The sequence below is a fragment of the Pygoscelis adeliae genome, unplaced genomic scaffold, assembly GCF_000699105.1.
Source record: "Pygoscelis adeliae isolate BGI_AS28 unplaced genomic scaffold, ASM69910v1 Scaffold239, whole genome shotgun sequence".
In the NCBI taxonomy this organism is placed as follows: Eukaryota; Metazoa; Chordata; class Aves; order Sphenisciformes; family Spheniscidae; genus Pygoscelis; species Pygoscelis adeliae.
The window spans coordinates 249,650-250,406 of NW_008825537.1; the positions used below are offsets into that span (position 1 = coordinate 249,650).

Here is a 757-nt window from a genome sequence, read left to right on the forward strand (position 1 = left end):
CCAAGTCCACCCCACTGCCCTCCCAGGAGGTACTGCTCAGTGGGGGACATTCCCCACCCAAACCCCTTCCAGCCAGCAAGCCCCCCGCTCCACCAGCCCGGTCGAGAGCCCCGAGGCACGGACAAACCACCCCCTACCCAGCCGTGGCCCCCACCCCAGGGAAGCACCCAAGCAGGAAGGGCACAGGGAGCAGAGGCAGCCTTGGGGCCCAGCACCACCCGTTCCCAGATTTGCCTGCTGCCAGGAGGGTCACACCAGACCCCCCCCCGGCTCCTGTCCCCCCACGCTCACCCCTGGACTCGGTGTCATGGACTCCTCGATCGTCTTTGGCAAGGAGCTGGGCCTGGGCCCCCAGTGCCCCTGAGAGTGCCAGCAGCCCCGAGGCATTGCCGATGCCTGCGAGGCTGGTGGGCTGCATCCCAGAGGGGTGGGGAGTCAGCGGGATGGGGGGAGCATGGTGTGAGAGGTGCTGAGTCTGGAGCTGGTGCTGGAGAGGAGCAGGAGGAGAGAGCAGAGCGTGTCAGGGCAGCCGCCAGGCATGGTCGGAAGAGGCTGCTCCTCCCCACTGGCAGGCCTGGGTCAGCCAGGGGATGGGGAGCTACGTGAGGAGGGGCAGGGCACGCTCCCAGGGTGCCCCCAGCCAAGCTGCGGGGGCCACCACCTCCCTCCCACTGCCTCCTCCCACCCTGCGACAGGAGCTACTGGGACAGATGAGGGACCATACTCGCATTTATATGGATGGGGGGCCGTACCCATA

General features: G+C 67.8%; 1 protein-coding gene across 1 annotated transcript in view; it reads right to left on the bottom strand.

The window, feature by feature from the left end:
* The window catches only part of LOC103923481 (transducin-like enhancer protein 1), a 16,291-nt gene that overhangs the window by 9,613 nt on the left and 5,921 nt on the right, over nucleotides 1-757 (bottom strand). The window contains exon 7 of the mRNA XM_009331843.1: nucleotides 272-487. Within this exon, the coding sequence (XP_009330118.1) occupies nucleotides 272-487 (216 nt within the window). The remainder of the gene's footprint in view (nucleotides 1-271; nucleotides 488-757) is intronic.